General features: G+C 41.1%; 1 protein-coding gene across 1 annotated transcript in view; it reads left to right on the top strand.

The window, feature by feature from the left end:
- Positions 1-22736, top strand: part of nubp1 (nucleotide binding protein 1 (MinD homolog, E. coli)) — a 62172-nt gene that overhangs the window by 328 nt on the left and 39108 nt on the right. Inside the window, exons 2-3 of the mRNA XM_048609306.1 lie at positions 6395-6499; positions 6596-6729. Coding sequence (XP_048465263.1) covers positions 6395-6499; positions 6596-6729 — 239 coding nt within the window. The remainder of the gene's footprint in view (positions 1-6394; positions 6500-6595; positions 6730-22736) is intronic.

Here is a 22736-nt window from a genome sequence, read left to right as displayed (position 1 = left end):
TCAGTCACTGACCCCGGGGGACGGTGAGAGGGTGGGGGTCAGTCACTTACCCCGGGGGACTGTCAGAGGGTGGGGGTCAGTCACTGACCCCGGGGGACTGTCAGAGGGTGGGGGTCAGTCACTGTCCCTGGGTACGGTCAGAGGGTGGGGGTCAGTCAGAGGGTGAGGGTCAGTCGCTGACCCTGGCTATGGTCAGAGGGTGGGGGTCAGTGACTGATCAGGGGGAACGGTCGGAGGGTGGGGGTCAGTGACTGATCAGGGGGATGGTCAGAGGGTGGTGGTCAGTGACTGACCCCGGGGACGGTCAGAGGGTGTGGGTCAGTCACTGACCAGGGGGAACGGTCAGAGGGTGTGGGTCAGTCACTGACCAGGGGGAACGGTCAGAGGGTGAGGGTCAGTCACTGACCGGGGGAACGGTCAGAGGGTGAGGGTCAGTCACTGACCCTGGGGACGGTCAGAGGGTGAGGGTCAGTCACTGACTCTGGGGAATGAACAGAATCAATAACAGCCGCTTACCCTGGGATGGTGACTGGTTACTCATTTGATTACTCGACTGCTGGACTCCCAATTGGTCTCCCTCAATAAATCTCAGATTGTCCGAACTCCTGACTCTTTCTGAGCATGCTCCAAATCTCATTTACCTATCATCTGATACTGCTTGTTGTATTTTCAACCTCCTCTGTCAACTTGTCCATTTTACAATTCAAATCGTTCCATGACCACATTGTCCTTATCTCTGTAACCTCATCCAAGCCTACAACTCCTCCAAGACCTCACTATTCCTTCATTTCTGGCTCTTGCGCATCCTTAATTTTCATCATATGCCCAAACACATTGATTAAAAATATCTACAAGGACAAGGAAATTATTCAACATACTTAAGGAGTTCTTTGGTTAATTTCAAAGACATTTTCTAACCAAAAAAACATCTTATTCATTAGGAAAGCCAATCTGATCTACTATCCACTGTGATAAAATGCAAACATGGAGAAAGGTGTGAAAACTTGCTGCTTTTTTTTATTAGTGCAAGGGAATTTAAGGGACAATTTAAGGTGAGACAGATTAAAGGGATGACACAAAGCTGTTAGAGTAGTGGGGAGTCGACGAGCAAGGAATGTTCACTTAAGATTAAATATGAGATTTCTGTCAGGCAGGAGAAGTATTTTTACATAAACGGTTATGAGACTGTGAAAAGTACTATCAAAAATTAAAGCAGAGGTGAATTTGACATGTATAAATAGGGTGAAGGAAGGGAGAGTTATAAACTCTTTATCTGACATTTTTCTGTCTACGATGGAAAATTCTAGCATCCAAAAGTTTAAGTGAAATAAAATTGTTGTGTTTTGACTACGGTTCGTGTTGAAGATTTACGCTAACACGGATTGGTGAGGTGGAACTGGCTGTTTTTGTCTCTCTGGATGTGACATAATATCTTGTACTGATCTCCATTCCTGAATACCTTCATACCGTAGACCTTTTTTTTAAAAAAACGTGAGATAACATTAACTCACATGCTTAAATTTACAGTAATAATATAAGCAGCCAATTTGCACTTTCCATATAATTGTGTGCAATTATTGAATTCAAATAGAGCATGCACAAAACTGTGCAATAAAAATATTATCTATCTTTCCATCACCATTGGTTTTAACAATATATTGCACATGGTGTAAGACATCATATCCTTCACCTCATCATGTATAATGTTATGTGAAATATATCACTATTATCTTCGTTTGAGGCTTATAATGTGCAAAATATCAATTCCCATTTCAATAATGAAAATGGATTTTCCTTTAAACTAGTCTTCTTTTTTCCACCAGATTTCCACAAATTGTTCAAAAAAACCTCGTTTTTCAGCACCTGAAGTTTCTAAAGCTTGATGTGATAAAAGTTTAGAGTATATCATTATTATTTGGAAACTTAGGTTTCAAAATAGAGGGAAATGGGTTTTTCGCTTTCAGCTCTGTGAAGATGACTTGTTTTGTTTTAACAAGTCAGAAATTTTTTTTAACAGCAGTGTGTTAAAACAGCATTTCTAGAAATCATGTGGCAAGCAAAATTAATAGGCAAGGCATATACTGAGATAATTGCTGGAGTGTTGACTTAGTTGATCCTTTAGGATCCAAAGGAAAAAAATTTTAGAGGCTTGAACCACTTCCAGTTCTGAGGAAAAGATCCCAATGCAAATATGCTGTTTAGCAGCATCAAAATAACTGTGAAAAAACCTGAGTGTTTATCTCATAGAATTCAGTGAGAAAATGAAGTGAGTTTAGCCTGTGTGTGACACAGGAAGAGAATCACATCTCTGAAAGGAGGCACTTGTGACCTCATCAGCTGAGTAAGAATTTAAAGAATTAAGATAGGAGTGATATTTCATTGGGCTGAGAATAAAGCATATTGTTGGGGGAGAATGGTTGAATCTTTTGCTGCTTGTAAGATCTTTCCGAATTAGATTGAAAATATATTTTGCATAATAAACTTATGTTCTTTTGTTAAAAGTACATTGTCAGCCTCATGTGAATATGTTCAATCACTGACCACCGTGGTAACCAAATTGCAAAAGGTCTATCAGGCCAGGTTTCACACTGTGATTTGACTTGTGTAGGATTGCCATCAGCTGCAATTATTTAGTTTAATCAAAATGAGTTTAATCAAAATATGACTTTTTTTTCAAATGAAAGTGATTGAATGTATGCATTGAGTTGTCTTTTGGTGCCCCCATTGCAATTCTGGCTTGAATGTTTCAGTCTGTTTCAAAAGAACCTGAAGTTTATTTTTGCTAGCTGTCTGATTCTGTGAATGATTTTGGATTGTGCTGTCTGAGCATTAGAGGGCATATATATTCTGCAGTGTTTTGCAGGTACCTTTTCTGATCTAATATTGTCTTCAGTTTCTACCACTTCCCAATAATTTAAAGAGGAGTAGGGAATATATCATAAAAATAATTGAGGTTAAATTTATCTGGAGACTTTTAGAAAAGAGGACACGTATTTTACTGAAGAAAAATGAGTGTGCTAATGACATACCTGCAACTTTGTTGTGAAAATTTCAAATATTGTATTAAGCGGAGAAAATGAGAAGTGATCCTTTCTCATGCTACTGTCCATTATCAACAGAATAAGAGCAATTTAGTTTTAGTGCCAAATAATTATCCTCATCTGTAATTTGACGAAAACAATCGCTGGTGTTACTAAGAGATTATACTGAGGCTGAGATTCTAGCTTGTACAAATCCATGGTCCAGGAACAAAGTCTTGCATAGGAAGATGTTTGGTTTCTTTCCTGATTCTTCTTCGAATATTTTTGAAGTTGTTGAGTTTTAAAAGCAATATCATTAGAAGGCAGACGCATAGGAAAAGATGCAGAAGGGATGGTGAAATTACAAAGTTATCAGTCATTGAGGGAGAGAGAAAAGGAATAGAAAGAATGAGAACCAGAGCTAAGAGCAACTGGGTGAAACATTATTGAATGTGGGAGCTTTTGAGAGTGATTGCCAGGAAAGAGATATGTTAAATAGGGGATGATTGAGGAAGGGAATGAGGGCAGGCAGCTAAATTATAAAGACGAGAGATTATACATCATTGAAAGTGTAAACTGTGATTCTTTTTATTTAGTCATGGGATGTGAGTGTTGCTGGCTGGCATTCTTGTCCATCCCTATTTGCCCTTGAGGTGGTGGTTGTGAGCAGGAAGTGGGAGTTGATAGAGATAATAGGTGTTAAGGGAGGAGACGATCTGCTGAGGGCTGGGTGGCAAAAGAGACAAACTCATACAACATTAAAAGTATGTGTATGTGTACCTCTTATTAATTTTTTTTGTTATAAATTCCTGAATCCACATTGAGAATGAAAACTGCCTACGTATATTATTAATTTTACATATTATCTTTACATTCTTTCCCTTCTCATTAGACCCTGTGGAGGTGCTTCAGACACACTTACTCTTGGAATGCTGCAATTCTAATTTAACGAATTTACCTTGGCAGCCTGCAATATAAATGTAGACATAGTAATTTGTCATTGGAAAAATAAGATGAATGCCAAAATATAGAAATTAAAATGGAGATTGAGCTATGCTTGAATGTTCTGATTTCTAATGTTGCTTCATCTTAAAGCTAAACGCATTCTGATATCATGTGGAGCATAATGGGAGATTGACTGGTTTATGTTTTCTTTATTCATTCATGGGATAAGGGCGTCGCTGGCCAAGCAGCATTTATTGCCCATCCCTAATTGCTCAGAGGGCAGTTAAGAGTCAACCACATTGCTGTGAGTCTGGAATCACAGGTAGGCCAGGCCAGGTAAGGATGGTAGTTTCCTTCCCTAAAGGACATTAGTGAACTAGATGGGTTTTTCCTGACTATTGGCAATGGATTTATGGTCATTGTTAGACTTTTAATTCCAGATATTAGTTGAATTCATGGCAGGATTCAAACCCAGGCCCCCAGAACATTATCTGGGTCTCTGGATTAACAGTCCAGTGATAATACCATTAGGCCATCACCTCCCTAAATCTGGTGGATCTCCTTGATGCACAGGAAGAGAGCCTGAGAGGCCTCCACTTCTGGTTTGGATTTAGGCCCATTCAGTTCTCATCCACTACTATTTGTTTCACTTCACCCAGAATAAGAAAATTGAATCAACTTGGTTTCCAATTTTCACCCTTTCTTCAAATAATCCATCTCTAATTCTTCACTTTCAACTTGTCTATCTCCATTTCTCAGACCAGGTTATCAATCTATACTCACCATAAGCCCAGCGACTTCCGAAGCTATGATGAATGTACATTTTCTTGGTCCTGCTTTCTTTGAGGACTTGCTTCCATTCTTCCAATTTCTTTGTGTCCGTTGCATTTGTTGTAATGATGCCGGTTCCACAGCAATGCATCCGATGCATCATCCTTTCACCTTAACCAAGGATTCCATGATACACTAGTTGACAGGTCCTTCAGCCACATTCATTCCATTTCCAACATTTCAATTCTTAACCTGTCCTTTCCCCATAGATCATGATAAAGTTCACCTTACCCTCACCTTCCTCTCCCACCAGTCTCTATAATCAATAGATTATCCTCCATCATTTCCATCACCTCCTGCATGATGCCACATATTTCCTTTTCACCTTTCTTACAAACATAAGAGTGAGTGCAGGCTATTTGGCCCCTCCAGCCTGCTCCGCCGCTCATAAGTTCTTGGCCGTAACTTCCAAATTCCTGCCAACCCGATTACCTTTGACTGTTGTTAGCCAAGAAATTCAGCATTCTGAAGGGACCAGTCCCTCTGCGATGTCCCTGCCAACTCCAGAGTCACCCCCAACACCATCTTTTCTTCCCATTGCACTTCATGTGCAAGTGCAGGAAATGCACTGTATGCCCTTTTACCTCAACCCACGACCACGTCCCCACACACATCCCCTGGATGAAACAGTAAGTGACCTCTATTTTTCAAATATAGCACTGCATATTTGCTGATCACCAAATGGTCTCCTCTTCAGTGGAAAGACCAAACACATATTGGACATTGTAGAATACCTCCATTTGTCGGCAGGACTGATCTGGATCTTCACATTCCCTGCCTTTTTAATTCTTCACTGGGTATGGGGGTGTGGTGTGGATCTCGAGTGGGGGAAGAAGAGGTGTCAGGTCAGGTGATAGGGAATGGGAGGTGTTGGGTCCAGAGTGGGGAAAGGAGAGGGAGCACGGGGTTGGGGGTGGGGTAGTAGGAGTCTATGTTGCTTGGGAGTGGTTGAGGTAAGTATGGGTCAGTCAACTATTCAGGAGTTAGACTATGTATTTCATAATCTTAACTTTTTCTGACCAACTGTTCTACTTCATTTTATTGCAACCCTTCAAATTCTCTGATTTAATTGGCTATTTTCAAAAGGTCCTAGCCATGAAGACATTGCTGAATGAAATCTTCAGTTTCTGCCGCAGTTCCTTCAGAGTCTCCTATGATGGAGATTCCGCAGAATCCCTATGTGCAACTCCCATCTATGCTGAAATACCTAGTGGCCAGCGGATACTCTGAGCCCACATCTCTATCCTTTCCGATCAGTTTATTTTCACTGTCCAATACTCTGACACTCACAATAAGATACTAATTGAAACCGAAAGAACTGCGGATGCTGTAAATCAGGAACAAAAACAAAGTTGCTGGAAAAACTCAGCAGGTCTGGCAGCACCTGTGAAGGAAAAAATCAGAGTTAACGTTTCGGTTCCGGTGACCCTTCCTCAGAACTGTGTTCTGAGGAAGGGTCACCAGACCCAAAACGTTAATTCTGTTTTTTCCTTCATAGATGCTGCCAGACCTGCTGAGTTTTTCAAGATACTAATTGATGTTACTTATTGCTTGTAGTTTATCAGTGGCTTTATATATTTTCTTCTATTATGTTCCAGATTGTCCAGGAACAGGCAGTGATAATGCTGGTAAAGCTTCAGCTTGCCAGGGCTGTCCGAATCAAGCTTTCTGTGCCTCAGGTGCCTCCAAAGCTTCAGATCCAGGTACATTTTAAAGAGTAATTTTGCTCACCATTAGCTAATTAACGTGGATACTTTCCTGAATGTGAAATTCCTTTCTTTTGTTTTTTTTCCCTGCAGCTATTCAGGAGATTAAGGAGAAGATGGCATCTGTTAAGCATAAAATTCTGGTTTTATCTGGAAAAGGAGGTGTTGGCAAGAGCACTTTCAGCGCACACTTAGCCCATGGAATAGCGAGTGATGACTGTAAGCAGGTAGAGAGTCAAAGTTTCATTACATTTGTTTCTTCGTTTTGCAACTTCCAACAGGAGGGAGTGTTATTTCCTGAAGACTTTTAAAACCTAGTAGATATTAGCTTGTTCCTCATCCCCTCGTTTCCCCTGCTGCATCAGCCTAATGTCCTTGCTACTGTGTTCCCTTTCTCTCTCCTTTTATTCATCTAATTGTACTTTCAAATCTCCAACCGTCTTATTTTTGCCTCTCTATTCACAGTGACATTTCTACAGCTGCTGATCTGCTTCATCATAACATCACCTTTGATTCCCTTGTCTACATTAAAAGCATTACCCTCTCTCTGTCTCACTCCGGTCATTCCATTGGTTTGCTCTGAAGCCTACTCCCTTAGACGCAAATCACACAGACTTAAGCATACCGTGTCATACAGCACGGAAGCAGACCCTTCGGTCCAACTCGTCCGTGCCCACCAGAAATCTCAATCTGACCTAGTTCCATGTGCCAGCATTTGGTCCATATCCCTCTAAACGCTTCCTATCTATTCATATACCCATTCACGCCTTTTAAATGTTGCAATTGCACCTCCACTTGCTATGGCAGCTCGTACCATGCACGCACCACCCTCTGCGTGAAAAAGTTGCTCCTTAAGTCCCTTTTAAATTTTTCTCCTCCCACCTTAAAGCTATGCCTTCTACCCCACCCCCACTCTAGGAAAAAGACTCTGGTTGTTCATCCTATCTATGCCCCTCATGATTTTATAAACCTCTGTAAGGCCACCCCTCAGCCTCTGACACTCCAGGGACAAAAGCCCCAGCCAATTGAGCCATTCTGTTTAACTCAAACACTCCCATCCCAGAAACAGCCTTGTAAATCATTTCTGCACCATCAAATTTAACAACATCCATCCTATAGGAAGGTGACCAGAATTGTACGCTATTCTAAAAGTGGCCTCACCAATTTCCTGCACAGCTAGAACATGACATCCCGACTTCTATACACATTGTTACCACTGGTTTCTCCATTGATTGCTAGGTCTGGGTGGACCTCACAGGCACTACTGGATCTTGCTATTTGTCTGTCAAACTGCTTGTAACTCCAGAATCATCCTGAAATCCAAAGATAGCTCCTGACTTCTATTCTCCACTGCAAACCATTTTCTTCAACCCCTCTCTCCTACCTCTCTGCCCTTGTCTCAAACAAGTGCTAGGAGCTCATGAACATGTCACTAAGGATGAGACAATTCTACCAATTGTCTCTGAGGATTTCTTTCTGAACTGCTCCTAAGGTTTCCCCTACTCTAACCTGAACCTTGCATCCTTCTCTACTTTCTCCTTTCAGAAAGACTTTGCCCATGAGACCCACCTCCTCTCCCTTGACCCTATTCCCACCATACTGCTAGCCACAGAACTTCTCCTCCTGACTTGAATATTAGCTGTTATTGTTGTTTTTGCTCTCTATTCAGATCATGTCCCTCTCACCTTCAAATCTGCTCAAAAAACTTTGCCTTGCCTTGCCTTGTCAGCACTTGTAAACTACAAGGCTTCATCCAACTTCTCGTTCCTCTGCTTGACCATGAACCAGCCCTCTTAATCCATGCCAATCTTTCCTGCTGTGCCATGGGGCTGTATAAATGCAAGTTGTTGTAGCTAAGTTAATAATTTGGAATCTGAGATGGATAGTTTTTTGTTAGCTAAGGGAATGGAACAAAGGAAGGGATTGATGGGGTTAAAATGCAATTCAGCCGTGATCTCATTGAATGATAGAAAAGGTTAGAAGGCCTGAATGGCTTCCTCCTGTTCCTGTGCTGCCATCAGTGGGTATGTCTTTAACTCCCAGTAATAAAACTGAACGCAGAGACTGGCAAGCTTCCCCAGAGTGAATGCTAATCCTTTAAACAAAATGGTTTTAATCTTCCTCACTGGTGGAATTGTGATTGTGTGTTCAGGCCTTTTCTGTGTTTGTGATTGCTTTAATGAGAACTGGCATTGCCTATACATTTGCATCTTGGTGATTCTCTTCTGGTTACTGGGACTACCTCCTCATGCTGTTAAAATTTATTCTAGGTGGAAAGAGTGTACAGATTAGGTTGGCAGCTAAGAAAAGTAGACACTTAGGATTGCAAGAAAGATTTGTTCTGAAACACGTGGGAAAAATGCATTCCTCTCCCTGAAGTGACTGTAAGCAAATGCATATTTGATCTGTCATTGCAGAAAGAAGCCTTTGCCTCCACTCCCACATCATGACTTTGCTGTCTGAACTGTTCCCAAATTGCAAAATAAATAATGGAATAAATTTGAGTGATTCATCAGCGTGATTGTGTGTGAAAGAATTTCTGCTTAAAGTAAAATCCCTCCTGGCAGTCACCCAAAATTGCAGGGTTTTATGCATCTTTCCAAAAATACTGCAAGTGCTGACAAACTGACCACATATGTGAACCTCGCAATGTAATGGGCTCCTTGCATTCTCCACCCTATTTCCGTGACTTAACCACACTTGACGACAAGTGTTGCTAAGGAAGAAAATATAGCAAAGTATTTCAGCAATTTGTACTGGAGGAGTACTGGGGAAGACACAATGGTGCAGACTTGTTCCAAAACCTTTTGTGGCATTAGTGAAGGAGGGTAGGGGAAGAATAGTCCTGGTCGGTTGTTATCAAACAATAATATACACTTTGTTGCGAAATGGAGAAAATATGCATCGAAAATTGCTACACATGGTAGTTTCCTCCAGTTTTTATCATTGTGTGGTTATTGTGGAGCCTAGTATAGAAGGAGAAAATTCTAAATTAGAAAGTGTAATGGGTTTTGTCCATTCAGAGGCTGTTTTGTTGCTTGCTAACGTAACAAGGTTTGGAAAAAATATTTCCATAGAATTACATTTAATTTTACAGGACTAAAAAGGGTTATTTGGCCTTACAGATCTTTGCAGTGGTCATGCTTTACACTACCAGGTCCCATCTTACTATATCTTGCCCAATCATCATATATTTCTTATTTATTCAAGAGATCTTTTTATTTATTCAGGGGATGGGGGCATCACTGGCTGAGCCAGCACTTACTGCCCATCCCTAGTTACCCTTGCAATGGTGGTGGTGAGCTGTCTTCTTGAACCTCTGCAGTCCATGTGGTGTAGTTACAACCACAGATCTGGGTGTCACAGGTAATTTCAACATTCATTGAATCAATGTTCATCCTTATTTGCCTCTGAAAAAGTGGTGGCAAATCAGCCTTTTAAATGATTGCACTTTGTGCGGTGAAGGTTCACACGCTGTGAATTTAGTTATGATTTTAACCTAATGACAGTGAAGAAACAGCAATATAGTTTCAAATCAGGATGATATATAACTGGGAGATAGTAGTGTTCCCGCCTGTCTGCTGCTCTTGTTCTTCCAGCTGGTAGAGTTTGCAGGAGCAAATTACTGCAGATGCTGGAATCTGTACTGAAAACAACAAATGTTGGACATCATAGCAGGTCAGACAGCATCCATGGAGAGAGAGCAAGTAGTGTTTCGAGTCTGGGTGACTTTTCGTCAGAGCTGAAATGAAGTGTGGAGGGGACTGCATTTATGTTATAGTTTTGGAGGGGGTTGCTGTTGGGGTAGTGTGCTGGTGGAAGAAAGATGTTGATAGTTCAGAATAAGTGATCGGAGTGTGAGAATGGCAAAACAGTGGTGTGTCTCCTTGAAAGGACAAGACATTTCCACTGGGATGGGGGGAGGGGGGAGAGAACATGATAACAGAATGTAATGAGCTAAAAGAAAGGAAACAATTGGAGTTGGCTCACAGCATGACGATGTTGAACTCAATATTAAGTCCAGAGGCTGTAAAATGTTTAGTCTGAAGATGAGATGTTGTTCCTCCAATTTGTGCTGAGATTTACTGGAACACTGCAGCGTGCTGAGGACAGACACATGGGCGTGTAAGCAGGACGGTGTGTTAAAAAGACCGGCTATGGGATTGTGGGCTTGGCACATAGTGTTGAAGAAGCTTTGATGCAGCCACAATGAACAGGCGGTGGAGGAAGTGAATATTTAAGATGGTCAGTGTAGTGCCAACCAAGCAGGCTGCTTTAGCAGTTGTGGTGTTAGACATGTGGAGAATTGTTAAAGTTACACTCATCCAGCAAATGGGGAGGATTCCATCACACTCTCTCCGACTACTGGTTTTTAGATAATGAAAAAGCTTTGGAGAGTTAATTTCAAATTTCTTAGAATAAATCCCCAGGACCTGAACAAGCGTATACCAGGACATTGATGGAAGCTAGGGAAGAAATTACAGGACCCCTAGCAGAGATATGTGTTTGATAGACAGCCATGGGTGAGGTGCCAGAAGACTGGAGGGCGGCTAATGTGTGCCATTATTTAAGAAAGACTGCAAGGAAAAGCCAGGGAACCACAGACCGGTGAGCCCAACATCATGTTGGGAATCATAGATTCAGAGAATCCCTTATGTGGAAGCAGACCATTCAGCCCATCGAGTCCACATTGACCCTCCAAAGAGCAACCCACCCAGACCCAGCCCCACCTACCCTATCCCTGTAACCCTGCATTTCCCATGGCTAATCCATCTAGCCTGCATATCCATGGACACTATGGGCAATTTAGCATGGCCAGTCCACCTAATCTACACACCTTTGAACTGTGGGAGAAAACTGGAGAACCTGGAGGAAACCCACACAGATACAGGGAGAATGTGCAAACTCCAGACAGATAGTTGCCTGAGGGTTGAATCAAACCTGGGTCCCTGGTGCTGTGAGGCAGCAGTTCTAACCGCTGAGTCCCCGTTCCATCCAAGTTGTTGGAGGGGATTCTGAGAGACAGGATTTACATGCATTTGGAAAAGCAAGGACTGACTAGGGATAATCAGCAAGGCTTTGTGCCTGGGAAATCTTGTCTCACAAACTTGATTGAGTTTTTTGAAGAGATGACCAAGAAGATAGATGAAGGCAGAGCGGTAGACGTTGTCTACATGGATTGTAGCAAGGCCTTTGACAAGGTTCCACATGGTAGACTGGTTAGTAAGGACAGACCACATGGGATCCAGGGGGAGCTAGCCAATTGGATGCAAAATTGGATTGACAATAGGAGACAGAGGGTGGTGATAGAGGGTTGTTGTTCGTACTGGAAGGCTGTGACCACAGGTGTGCCTCAAAGATCGGTGCTGGGTCCACTGTTGCTCATCATTTATGTAAACAATTTGGATGAAAATATCAGAGGCATGGTCAGTAAGTGCGGATGACACGAAAATTTGTGCTATAGTAGACTGTGAAGAAGATTATCTAAGAGTATAACAGGACTGTGATCAACTGGGCCACTGGACTGAGGAATGGCAGATGGAGTTTAATTTAGATAAATGTGAGATTTTACATTTTGGTAAGGCAAACCAGGGCAGGACTTACACAATTAATGGTATGGCTCTGGGAATGTTTTTGAACAGAAAAATCTAGGGGTGCAGATACATAGTTCCTTGAAAATGGCATCATAGGTAGACAGGGTGATGAAGAAGGCATTTGGCATGCTTGCCTTCATCGGTCAGAGCATTGAGTACAGGAGTATGGATATCATGTTAGAACTGTACAAGACATACACGTTCGGAATACTGAATACAATTCTGGTTGCCATGCTATAGAAAGGATGTTAGTGACCTGGAAAGGGCGCAAACAAGTTTACAAGGATGTTACCAAGACTGGAGAGTTTGAGTTACAAGGCGAGGCTGGATAAGCTAAGACTTTTTTCCCTGGAGCGTAGGAGGCTAGCGGTTGACTTTATAGAGGTTTGTAAAATCATGAGGGACATAGATAAGGTGAGTAGCCAAGGTCTTTTCCCCAAGGTAGGGGGGTCCAAAAGTAGAGGGCATAGGTTTCAGGTGAGAGGAGAAAGATTTAAAAGGGACCTGAGGAGCAACTTTTTCACACAGAGGGTGGTGCATATATGGAAAGAGATTCCAGAGGAAGTGGCAGAAATGAGTTACAGTTACAACATTTAAAAGGCATTTGGACGGATACATAGATAGGAAAGGTTTAGAGGAATATGGGTGAAATGCAGGCAAATGGGACTAGTTCAGTTGAATGAGATGGGCTGAAGAGTCTGTTTCCATGCTGTATGCTTCTAAGTCAGAAGGTAAGTTATCCGCTGTAAAATTCCAGCCTCTGAACCCCAGGAAGTTGGCAGCAATGGTAATGCCATTGAATGTCAAAGAGATGCAGTTAGACTTTCTCTTGTTGGAGATGCTCAGTGCATAGCACTAGCGTGGCTCAAATGTTACTTGCCACCTATTAGCCTAAGTCTGCATGCCATCCAGGCCTTGGATGCAAGCACAGACTGCTTCATGACTCAGAAGTTGCAATTGAGATCTAGATTTTGGGGATGGGGACCTCAGGAACTGAAAATTGTTGTCTTAACAGTAAGCTTCCCCAGTTTGGACCTTATGCTGGACAGATGATTATTTAATGAAGCAGATGAAGATCGTGGGTCTAGGACATTATCCTAAGAAACTCCTGCATTGCCCTGGGGCTGAGATGATTGGCCTCCAACAATTCCAGACAATAAAGAATTTAGACCCAGGTTCCCATTGACTTTCATGTTTACTCAAGCTACTTCCTCACTCAGTCCAATGCTGCCTTGACGTCAAGGACAGTCATTCTCACCTCTTCAGCTTTTCATTCATGCTTGCAGCGGGGTAATTCTGGCAGAACCCAATTTGAATGAGTAAGTGTCGATGATGACACTTTCCATCCCTTTAACAATAATGAGGAGATTGATGGGACAGTAATTTGATGAATTGGATGATCTTTGTGAATAGGACATATTTGGCAATTTTCCATTGTCGCTTTTGTGCCGGTTTTGTCATTATATTCACACAGCTTGGCTGGAGGCATGACAAACCCTGGAGAACAAGTCACCAGTATTGCAGTTATGATATTGTTGGCTCCTATAGCTTAGGCATGCTGGTATATCTAGACATTACTTGATGTCGCTTGGCATGAATCATGTTTATTGAGATCTAGATCTTGAGAATGGGGACCTCAGGAAGAAAATGATTCTATAATTTGTGCAATTACAGTATGTCCTCATTGTGAAAAGGGCCTTTATGCAATGTCGCAAAGTACAGATTTTAAATTGTAGCACTGCTTCTGTAAGTTTTGCCTTATCTGTTTGCAATTCTTGGAGACTGTAAACCTATTCTTATATCCAAGTTTTTAAAAATCACTCCATTGATGAGAAATTCAAATGTAATACAGGCTGTACACTGTCTGAGTCCAACGAGGCAAGAATTCTCATTAAAGGAACCAATTTTTCTGCCTCCAGGTTCTTGAAGTAGTTGATTGTTTGTTTGAAAATTTCTCTCTCTGGGTTAGGCAGTGGTATAGAATCATGCAGCATGGAAACAGACCCTTTGGTCCAACTCATACATGCCGACCAAATTTCCCAAACTAAACTAGTCCCATTTACCTATGTTTAGCCCATATCCCTCTAAACATAGAACATAGAACATAGAACATTACAGCGCAGTACAGGCCCTTCGGCCCTCGATGTTGCGCCGACCTGTGAAACCAATCTGAAGCCCATCTAACCTAAACTATTCCATTATCATCCATATGTTTATCCAATGACCATTTAAATGCTCTTAAAGTTGGCAAGTCTACTATTTTTGCAGGCAGGGCATTCCACGCCCTTACTACTCTCTGAGTAAAGAACCTACCTCTGACATCTGTCCTATATCTATCACCCCTCAATTTAAAGCTATGTCCCCTCGTGCTAGCCATCACCAACCGAGGAAAAAGGCTCCCACTGTCCACCCTATCTAATCCTCTGATCATCTTGTATGTCTCTATCAAGTCACCTCTTAACCTTCTTCTCTCTAACGAAAACAGCCTCAAGACCCTCAGCCTTTCCTCATAAGACCTTCCCTCCATACCAGGCAACATCCTGGTAAATCTTCTCTGCACCCTTTCCAATGCTTCCACATCCTTCCTATAATGCGGTGACCAGAACTGTACGCAATACTCCAAGTGCGGCCGCACCAGAGTTTTGTACCGTTCCTATTTATGTACCTGTCCAAATGTTTTTCAAATATTGTAACTGTACCTGCATTTACCACTTCCTCTGACAGTTCATTTCACATACGAACGACCTGTGTGTGAAGAAGTTGCCCCTTGGGTGCCTTTCAAGTCTTTGTCCTCTTACCTTAAACCTATGCCCTCTAGTTTTGAACTCTTGTACCCTAGGGAGAAGACCTTTGCTATCAACATGTCAATGCCCCTCATGATTTTATAAACCACTTACACTCCAGTGAAAAAAGTCCCAGACTATCCAGCGTCTCATTAAACTCAAAAACCTCTGGACTCAGTAACATCCTTGTAAACCTTTACTGCACCCTCTTCATTTTAATAATATCCTTCTGATAGGAAGACAACTAGAACAGGACACAGTACTCCAAAAGTGGCCTCACCAACATCTTGTACAACCACAACATGATGTCCCAACTCCTGTATCTTGGTACATCCATCAATAATAAATCAATTCAAATGGGGGCAGGGTTTGAGCAGGTATGATGGGGGAAGGAGTTCTGATTGTCCTACTGCAGGAAGATATTGTTAAATTGGAGAGAGTGCAGAAATTTCCACACTGAAGTTAACATTCACCAGGGTCCTCAGGTAATAACATCGGGAAATGGTTGGTGCTTCTCGTCAGCGGATCTTGATGCTGCTAATGACTGCAACTAAAGGATGTTGAAATCAAACACAGTTTCTCAGTGTAGCTGTGCTGCTTAGGGCAAAAACTGTACGGCATGGTGGCTCAGTGGTTAGCACTGCTGCCTTACAGCACCAGGGACATGGGTTTGACTCCACCCTTCGGGTGACTGTCTGTGTGGAGTTTGCACATTCTCCCCGTGTCTGTGTGGGTTTCCTCCGGGTGCTCTGGTTTCCTCCCACAGTCCAAAGATGTGCAATTAATGTGGATTTGCTGTGCTAAATTGCCCCGTAGTGAGCGGGGATGTGTAGGTTGGATATGGGAAACATAGTACGGGGGAATGGGTCTGTGTGTTATGGTCTTCGGGGGTTTGGTGAGGACTTGTTGGGCCGAATGGCCTGTTTCCACACTGTAGGGATTCTACGAACTATCGTTCAGAATACAGAATTTATTGCCAAGTGATTCCAGCTGTTCTCCGTTATTTGCTAGCAGCTGACTGCAGGAGGTCTGGGAGAAGGTCAGTGAGTTTCCTTCATTCCTTTATGAAGACGAATTTTTTTTTAATTCTTTCATGGGATATAGGCTGGACAGCATTTATTGCTCTTTCCTAATTCCCCTGGAGAGGTTGCTGGTGAGCCACCTTATATGGATCAAAAATTAATAGTCATAAATAGTTGTATGCAGAAATGAAAACAGTTGAAAACTGAATAATTCCAAAGAGCTAATGGGACATGTGTTGGAGGGAAATGTGCAAAAGATTACATATTTGTGGTTAATTAACATAATTAATGCATTAATATATAACTGTATATAAAATATGCATATAATTAATATTCATGGATACATCTTTGACAATTCTGGATTTTGCTGAGTTATTTTACTTATGTTCCCAAAACACTGCCCCTCCCTCAGTATCTGCAGACCAGCATAGAAAGATGTAGTTAATCTTACAGTGCCAAAAGACGTTTTATGCCTTCTACTACACACCTTTCATGGTTTATCAATAAATTAGTTTCTATCATCTGTCTTTATTACAGCAATCAGGTCCCATGAAGAAACAGTGTTAATTGTTTAATGTTGTTTTCAGTGAATAAATGTGCAAGAGCCCCTGGCAAGTTCTGATGTTTACATTTCTGTATTAAGACAATGGCAAAGTTTGTCTTAGACTGTGGAATTTGGCATTTAATTAAATTCATAGCCTGTTGTTTGTTAAACTATGGTAGTTTCTTAATGAATTGTACTGTTAAGAGAGAGCATAATCTAAAAAATAAAATTGGCATGAAAGTTTAATCGAAATATTGTTTCACTAACATAATTAAACCATAATTGAATTCACAGTATATTTTCTAGTTGCAAATATTTAGTTATCAGAGCAATTATTTGAATTCAAGGAGTGTAGTTGTAATTAATTGTCATATGTAACCATGGTTACAGGGAATTCTGCAGCAGTAAGCTACAGTGTGAAATGTGGGGAGACTTCAAATTATTACAACTGCAAACCTGCCGATACCTGTTTGTGTGGTAGATTTGGCAGACACCAATGCGATTTGTCTGTTTGATCCAATCAGGTGGAACCAACAGAGTCAGAAGTGTACTGAGTGCAAGCTCTTCTTTTTATGGAGTAGATTTTGTTTTTAATGGCAAGAGAATTTGAGTAAGGCATTAAAACATTTTTCATGGAATTGTATCAAAGTTGCACCCTATTTCGTTTCTGCTGATAGTGAACTGAATTGTACATGATATCAAGGCATGTTGGATTCAGCCATGTGCCTGGTTAAGGGAAAGCTGAGGGTATTTTCCATTCAGCCTGATAAAAAGTAGTTGTAATCTGTTGCTACGATGACTCATTTTGTGTTGTGACTTACTTAGCAACTGAGTCAGAGAGGATGATTTGCATTAAAAATATCCATGGTCAGAGACTATTTTACTGTTGCTACAGATTTCAAACCACAAACCACGAAACATTTGCCGACCACAGCAGCAGTATTTTGCAAGCCAAAGTGATAGCTAATTTGGAATTCTGCTTTATTCTTGTTAAGAGACCTCTGGGTTGAAAAATGTCCAGTTATCTTTGTGTAGCATTTGCCTCACCTTTCTGTTTGAAATTCTCTGTTATAAATTGGGGAGTTTCTTGCTTTTCTAGTAGCGAGCGCTGAATATTCTTCCTGCTTCCTGAAATGACCCTAGTGGTTTTTGAGATTTGTATTAAATTGTTGTCTATTTTATAGTATAGAATGGAATTGCACTAATTTGTCTGAATGCTCATTTATGTAAGACCATGAAAGTCGGCAGCAAGAAGAGACCCTTTAACTTCTTTGTAAAGTACATTTGGAACCACATTCCAGAGCCAAAGACCCTATTGGACACTGTCCCTCTCCTATTCTTTAAGACACCAAAATAGAGATATTTGGCCACTTGACTACATTTCCTCCCATTTCTTTCAAGGTTTTTATTCCATTCTCCCACTTTCTTCATTTCCATTTCATCCATTTTGACTGCCGTTTTCTATACCATTGCTTCTGGTATCATTTTTTTCTTCCACAAAGGACTCTCCTTCTTCATGGTTGACTGGGCCCTCCATGTTGTCCAGGTCATTTCATACTCCACCCCTCCCAGAACCATTACTAGGACTATCAGATTTCACGTGTCCACATCATCCACCCCACCAGGCCTCACATTCAAAGGGTCATTTTCTGGCATTGTTGCCATCTCCAGAAAGATGTTGCTATCAAATGCATTTTCTTCTTTCCTGATCTCTCAATATTCTGAAGGGACCACTTCTTTTGTGACATTCTGGTCACCATCCCCACCACACTCCTGTCAACCAACTCTCCTCCCCACTGCAGCTTTCCTACTGCAAGCGCAGGAGATACATCCTGTGTATCTTTTGCTTGCACCCTTCACACCAACTCCTTCCTGCTGAAAAAAACAATTTACATGTACTTCATTCACTTTATTACACTGTCACCACTGCTTATGATTTACACTGTGAAGACCAAGTGCAAATCAGTGTTAGGTTTGTGGAGAGGCTCAGTTCAGTCCACAACCATGACCCTGAGCTTCTGATCACTCAACATTTTAATTCTCCACTCTCTGATCTCTCTGTCCTTGGTCTCCTACACTGTTGTAACAAAGTTTAACATATCTTTATCAATTGGGCATTTTACAGCGTTCAGGACACAACAATTTCAACATATCACAGCCCCAACATTGCCCTGTTCTGAGAAAAAGGGTCATTGCCCAGAAATGTTGACTCTAGCTATCTCTCTGTACAAGTGCTGTCTGTCCTGAGTATTTCACCCATCTATTTTTATTTCACATTTTCAGCATCTGCAGTATTTTGCTTTCGTCTTAACTGAATTTTAGAGTCAGACCAGACTGAAAATGAAACTTGAATTTATAAATGTTGGACATGACAAGTAAGTACCACCAAGTGGATACCAGTGCCTGCAACACAATGATAGGTTGTTTGCACTTAAAGACAGATATTTTATAAACAGTGTATTGGGAGAACACATTGAATTAAACAATCTTCAACTGTGGAACTGCACTCCTGTTCTCTTCCTCTGAACAAGCAGCAACATGCATTGGGTGTAGTTGTGTATGTTGAAAGTGGCTGCAGTAAATTGGCCACTTACAAAGTAATTGTCTGGTGTAGTAGAATGACTTATGGTATGGCTACATGATGTTAGTGGTGCTAAGGGAAAGTTGCTACATATATCAAGGCCTTGGTCAGGATGCAGAGGCAATTAATAACATGACACCAGGTATTAGGTACTTCAGTTATGCAAAGCTGGGACAGAGAACAGTAAAAGGAGATTTAATAAAGGTGTGAAAAATCTATTCAGGGTTTTGGTATAGTGAGTAAAGAGAATCTGTTTCTAGTGGCAGAAGGGTCAATAATCAGTGAACACAAATTGAAGGTGTCACAATACCGACGGGAAAACCATTTAAAATTTTTTTTAAAATGTACTGAATGGACCACAAATGAAGAAATTGCCAACGAAATTACACTTTTTATAACTTTGACATGAACCAGGATCAATGTAAATTAAACATGAATTGACAGGCAAGTGATATTTCAAATGAAACAGTAAATTTCATTCTGAATAGTTGATACAATAAAGGTATGTTTCTAGTATGACAAATAGCCACCGTACTTCTTGCAGACATATAGTACTACATAGCTACACAGTTCTACAGTATGCTGTCTTTATTCACACAGGATAGATGTGAATCTAACAGCAGCTTTCACCTTCCAACTTCATAATCAAGAGCAGGGCACGCTTCTACACGCCCTCTCTCCCTTGACAGTCCTAGTATTACAACTTTCTAAAGGTCCAACACACTAACCAGTAACATCCCACTTCACAATTTGGTCACTTCTGGTATAACAGCCAGTGTCTATGGACTTCAAGGCATTGCACCTTATGAGCTATTTTGCACGGTGCCATCAAGAAGTTCTGACTCCTTTTCTGTCTTTTTCCTGAGAGATTGCAGATTCTCACAAGAATTCGGAGTTCCTTTTCCTGTCCCTTTCTGCAATTCTGTGCTGAACCCATACTGTCTTCAGCTCTTGTTTTGTGTTTGCAGCTCTTTTCTGAGCCTGGCCACATGGCTTCCTTATCTTAACTTCTTTCACATTGGTATTGCTTCCAGGTTAAGGATCACCAGTTTGTATGAATCAGAATTTCTTACTGAAGGGAATTATAATCAATCACCTTATAATTGATTTAAACTCTTAAAATTCCATTTCAACAGGAAGCAAAGATGGGGATAAATGAGTGCTTTTCTGGTTGGTGATCAGTGACTAGTGGTGTGCCTCATGATCATTGTTGGTACTGCAATTGTGTAAAGTTTACATTGTGTAAAGTTTACATAAATGATTTGGAGTTGGGGAACACGCGTAGTGTGTCAAAGTTTGTGACACTGAGATGAATGGTAAAGCAAAGTGTGCAGAAGACTGAAAGTTTGCAGAGGGATATAGATAACTTAAATAAGTGGGCAAAGGTAAAAAAAAATTGCAGCATGCTGCTGTGCAGAGGGACCTGGGTGTCCTTGTGCATGAATCACAGAAGGTTGGTTTGCAAGTACAACAGGTAATTAAGAAGGCAAATGAAATTTTGTCCTTCATTGATAGAGGGATTGAGTTAAAAAGCAGAGAGGTTACGTTGCAGTTGTATAGGGTGCTGGTGAGGCCATTCCTGGAGTACTATGTGCAGGTTTGGTCTCCTCACTTGAGAAAGGATGTACTGGCACTGGAGGGGGTGCAGAGGAGATTCACTAGATTGATTCTGGAGTTGAGAGAGAGAGTTGGCTAATGAGGAGAGACTGAGTAGACTGGGACTATATTCTTTGGAATTCAGAAGAATGGGAGAAGATCTTATAGAAACGTATAAAATTATGAAGGAAGCAGATAAGATAGAAGCAGGGAGGTTGTTTCCACTGGCGGGTGAAACTGGAATAGAAGGCATAGCCTCAAAATTTGGGGGAGCAGATGTAGGAATGACTTGAGGAGGAACTTCTTCACCCAAAAGGTTGTGAATCTGTTGAATTCCCTGCCCAATGAAGTAGTTGAGGCTTCCTCATTGAATGCTTTTAAAGCTAAGATAGATAATTTTTTGAACAGTAAAGGAATTAAGGGTTATGGTGAGAGGGTGGGTAAGTGTAGCTGAGGCCACAAAAAGATCAGCCATGATCTTATCAAATGGCGGAGCAGGCTTGAAGGGTCAGATGGCCTACTCCTGCTCCTGGTTCTTGTGTTCTATGTTCATATGTTCAAACACTGTTAAAGCCAAATAGTCATTCCACAAACACTGGAAAGAAGTTACAAATAATTCTTACTATATTGCCTCTGAGTCAAAGATTGTCTCAGACGCAATGGCCTAAAGAACCAAAAAATCAGGTGTTCTAGTGTAAAAAGTTATATTGATCTGGAAGGCACTTATTGACAGGGTAGGGGAACTAGATTCAAAGTAACTTTCAAAAGCTAATTGGACAAGTACTTGGGAAAAATATACAGGTCAAGGGTGGGTCACAAGTTGGATAGCTCTTTCATAGAGTTGACCTAGACAGAATGGTCTGCTACAACTGTAGGATAACCAAAGGCGTTGTTCTGGAAATATGTCTGGTTCACTCCACTGCTAGTATAGCATTTTGGTGGCCTGAAGTACATTGGCCTCAGGCTGCTAAACATGAAAATGAAATGTGGGTTTTCCTGGCTGTCAGTCGAACAAAAGGCAGTCATTTTACTTTGAGGTGGCAAGACACGTTCAGGTTATTGCAGCTTGAAACTCAAGAACAATATAAAAGTGACATAATTATCTCTCTGGTTGGGTCTGCTATTAACTACTATTGACAGCAAGATCACAGAAAATCATAGCTGTTTCAGTTCCTTTCTTTACAGACGTTCTGGTATAACACATTCCCCCACAAAGGTTTTTAAAATTGAAGGATTTCTCTTCATATTTATTGCAAAGAACCTGGCTTCCAATATGTATCTATATTAATCCAAAAAGCAGTCCTACGTTCTAAACCTGTACAGTATCTGACTGAATTAACTTGTCTGGACTGGTAGGGAGGCTCCTCTGACACTCTAGCTCAGAAAATCAGTTTATTTCAATTGTGAGACGGTGTGTGACAAAGTGCGCTTCTTGAAAAGATGCTGGAAGCAGATTCAGTAGCAACGTTCAAAGGGGAATTGTGTAAATATTTGTAGTGAAGATGTCTGGAAGAGCTACGGAGAAAGATCCAGGAAGGGGAGTGGAACTACTTGGAGAGGTCTTTGCTGCCCAAATTTCTGATACTCATTTTGATGTTCAGTACCTATCAACAAGTGGTGTTGTCAACAAGTGGTGTTGAAGATATTCTTAAAATGTATTTGCCTCAGAAGTTAATCAGGAATAAAAATTGGAAAATTGTGTGAAAATAACGTTGTCATACACTTCATATTGCAGTACACTTTAAAATCAATGACAAATTAAAAATGTCAACATTTGAAATTTTTGATAGTTCTGCAGAGGAGTCCTTGATAGTAGAAGCGTTCGAATGATAACAGAAGACTTGTCCTATTGTATATTTTTGCATTTCTGAAAATATGCTTTTCCAAGCCCTGATTAGTTTGGCTGCAAATTAATAATTAGCGCAGAAATGCAGAATTGTTACAACACAGAGAGACCATTTGGACCATTGTCTCTGCACTGGCTTACCAAAGGAGCAAGTTACTCTGTGCCATTCCCGAACTTTCTCCTTGTCACCAGCTTAATTTCCTTTTGAATGTCCCAATGAACTGGTCTCCACCACATTCTTGGTCTCCACCACATTCTTGGTCTCCAC

This window comes from Rhincodon typus, chromosome 21 (assembly GCF_021869965.1).
Source record: "Rhincodon typus isolate 14 chromosome 21, sRhiTyp1.1, whole genome shotgun sequence".
NCBI classification, from domain to species: Eukaryota; Metazoa; Chordata; class Chondrichthyes; order Orectolobiformes; family Rhincodontidae; genus Rhincodon; species Rhincodon typus.
Note: the sequence above shows the minus strand (reverse complement) of the source record. Positions and strands in the feature narration are given on the sequence as shown.